General features: G+C 46.5%; 1 protein-coding gene across 1 annotated transcript; it reads left to right on the top strand.

Moving 5' to 3' along the window:
* Window positions 1-675: 675 nt before the first annotated feature.
* LOC139581574 (CXXC-type zinc finger protein 5-like) lies at window positions 676-2,876 on the top strand. Its single transcript, XM_071411496.1, has 2 exons — window positions 676-1,614; window positions 2,315-2,876. The coding sequence occupies exons 1-2, from the start codon at window positions 811-813 to the stop codon at window positions 2,357-2,359; spliced, it is 849 nt and encodes a 282-aa protein (XP_071267597.1). The 5' UTR covers window positions 676-810; the 3' UTR covers window positions 2,360-2,876.
* The last annotated feature ends 431 nt before the right edge of the window (window positions 2,877-3,307 follow it).

A 3,307-nucleotide genomic window follows, 5' to 3' on the forward strand; every position in this document is an offset into this window, starting at 1 on the left:
TATTCATACTTTTGCAATATTATCAATTGTAAGAATTACATCACCCGAACACACACGTTATCGTTTAGTGAGGAAATATAGCGTATTTTATTTATCCACTGCGACCGTGTCGTGCACGCGCGTACCCTGGACTGTCACTGTGTCTAGACAAAAGGTATTTTCTTATCCTTTTCGAACTCGATGCCATTTAGAGGTAGAGATTGTATTTTCTCAAGCATGGCTCACATCACAACTACTGTAGTCAAATCGAAATGCGCGCTCCAAATTTGACTGGCGCATATGCGCAATAGGCTATTTGTTTGTGGTATTCCATTATTGCATAGATTTGTCCCCCTTGGAACTCAGGTGCAACAACACCCCGGTCTATCTTAACTCTAATGTAGAAAGCGTCACGTTATTCAAGGCATATCGTTTTATAAGCCTCAGATGTAGCCTATATTTTGGACACATTTTACAAGCTTTCTCAAACATAGGCTAGTAGGCTATTATTCCCTTAATTACGCTTAGGCCTATGTCTTAGGATGTCATCATTGTCTTTCATACACTGAAAATAAAACCAACCATCCACCAATGCCTCTCTAATAACATCTACCTCTTTTCTCCACCTCTCTCCCCTTTCTTTGTCTCCTCTGTCTCCTTCCCCCTCTCCTCCATCTCCCTCTGCTCAGCTCCACATGGTATAAAGGTATCAGAGAGGATCATGGGAATATAACAGCTGTCAGTGTGTTGTGATTGGCTAACTGACAGCTGGACTGTTGTCACTGTTCTTACCTTGGCATTACCCCACCACCTCCCCACCCCCCACCCAGTATGGCAGATACCCTGGACATCTCTGGCCCTTCCTCTCCGGAACAGCAGAGAGCCAATAGGATCCTCAGTGAGCCGCTAAGACGAAGCCTGAAGCGCTCTCATCCCTGCTCCCTCTCAGAGTATCTCAACAACACCAACAGAATAGCCCACCACCATAGTAGCTCCAGTAGTACGGATATCAGGGGCTTCCTCCACCCCACCGCAGCCCAGCACAGGCCCAACCAGCCCAGGCAGCCCAAGCCTCACCGGGCCCCCTCCTCCAACATAGACCTCTGGGACTCCCCCAGTGGGCTTCACCTGGCTCATGCTGCAGAGCTGCTGATGAGGGCTGGGGCCTTGACACTGACCCCCACACCCAAAGACCAGGGCCCTCTGGGCGGGCTGGGGGCTGGGGAGGCTGGGGGGGATGGGGAGGAGGTGGAAGGTGGGTCCAGGGTTGAAGGGGACAACATGGGTTGTGTGACAGACTTCCTGCCACTGCTAGGCTGCTCCTGGTTCTCCTTGAACCCAGGCCTGTTTGCTCTGACAGCAGGAGGAGGGGGATTCCTGACTGGTGGTGGAGGGTCAATGGGAATGGCTGGCGTTGGGGAGGGTGTGGAGGGGTTGCGAGGTGAGAGCTCGTCCCCTGGCGGCGGGGGGGGAGCTGGGAGAAGGAAGAGGAAGCGATGCGGGGAGTGTGTGCCGTGTCGACGGATGGGGAACTGTGAAGAGTGCAGTGCCTGCCGCAACCGCAAGACCGGACACCAGATCTGCAAGTACAGGAAGTGTGAGCAGCTGAAGAAGAAGGCAGCCACTGGGTTAGAGGTGAGAGGAAGTGGAGAAACACACACCTAAATACACACTATTAGAATGGGCATTCTGACTTTATTTGAGGTTTGACAACTGCTGTCCAAAATAATATACACTGAGTGCTATTTCCATGACATAGACTGACCAGGTGAATCCAGGGGATAAACCCTTATTGATTTCACCTGTTAAATCCACTTTAATCAATGTATATGAAGGGCAGGAGACAGGTTAAAGAATGATTTTTAAGCCATGAGGCAATTGAGACATGGTTTTGTGTGTGTGAATGGCAAGACAAAATATTTAAGTGCCTTTGAACGGAGTATGGTAGTAAGTTCCAGGCTCAACAATGCTGAGTTTTTCACGCTCAACAGTTTCCTGTGTGTATCAAGAATGGTCCACCATCCAAAGAACATCCAGCCAACTTGACACAACTGTGGGAAGCATTGTAGTCAACATGGTCCAGCATCGCTGTGGAACGGTTTCAACACCTTGTAGAGTCCATGCCCTGATGAATTGAGGCTGTTCTGAGGGCAAATGGGGGTGCAACTCAATATTAGGAAGGTGTTCTTAATGTTTGTACACTTAGTGTATACCTCTTTAATAATACTATGTTAATTTGTTACTGTCAATGGTCTTGAGGTGTAATAGTCTGTATACATGTGTTTGTGTTTTGAGTGGACCACCTCCTTCTGACCTTTCTCCTCTACTTTCATAGAAGATGGTGTTTCCGTCAGGAGCAGCGTTTCCATGGCTACAATAGGATTCCACCTATCTCTCCCAAAGAACTGCCAGTCAAATTAAATTGACTCCACCCATTTGGAATGTGATCATGGACACTCTGGACGTACAAACGTACAAAGTCAATTCAGGTGGCCTTGTTGGATTGGCTTGGAGAGTACAGTATCTTCGACAATCAAAAACATGAAGATGAAAACTCAATGAAGAAAAGAGAAGTCATACCAATGGATTTACATATTGTTGAGCCCAAAATGAACCACCTCATTAACCACAGAGTATTGTTTATTCATTGAAAATGTAATTCCTTTTTATACTACATTTTGGAACATTTTGTCATCGAAGCTTCTGACCTGGACGTTTCCATATAAGCCAAACCAAGAAGGACAGACGTGGTCATAATATGATGTTTATGTTTGTTTTTCTATTCATGTCACAGTTAATAAAATGATGAGTAGTAGATGTACTTAAGTCCTGATTAGTGTTTAGTTCTTACACCTCTACGGTCTGCCTTCTGAATAAAGACAAGGAAACTGCCTGTCTATGTGTGTGTTGGGATGAGTGTTTCTGTGTGTATTTCAGGGGCTGACTGATCCCTGTCTATTTCCCGTGGGGCTTTATGTAGTGTGTCTTGGGGGAGGCATGCATGATGGCCTGACAGAGTGGAGAGCCTTATCACTACATTACACACACACACACAACCAAAACTTACACCAACAAAATATATGAAAATCTGACTCCCCACACACTCAATGCATTCACACACATCCTCATTACCATTCACACACTGATTCAATTTTTTAAATTCTATTCCTGATCATGCAGTATGCAGACACACTCATTCTCTCTCACACAGTAATATTGTGATTGCAGAGAGTACGGCTCACACAGACAGGGGGTTCGGAGGTTGCCGTGACGATAGTTGATGAGATAGGACTTTCTTCCTCCACCGCTCACTCAGGGGGACGGGTGG

This window comes from Salvelinus alpinus, chromosome 7, assembly GCF_045679555.1.
Source record: "Salvelinus alpinus chromosome 7, SLU_Salpinus.1, whole genome shotgun sequence".
Taxonomy (NCBI): Eukaryota; Metazoa; Chordata; class Actinopteri; order Salmoniformes; family Salmonidae; genus Salvelinus; species Salvelinus alpinus.

What these genes read in the sequence shown, in the direction of transcription:
- LOC139581574 (XM_071411496.1), top strand. Translation starts at nt 811, where the DNA reads ATGGCAGATACCCTGGACATCTCTGGCCCTTCCTCTCCGGAACAGCAG. An exon ending in AGGCAGCCACTGGGTTAGAG is followed by an intron (nt 1,615 to 2,314) that starts GTGAGAGGAAGT and finishes CTACTTTCATAG; the next exon opens with AAGATGGTGTTTCCGTCAGG.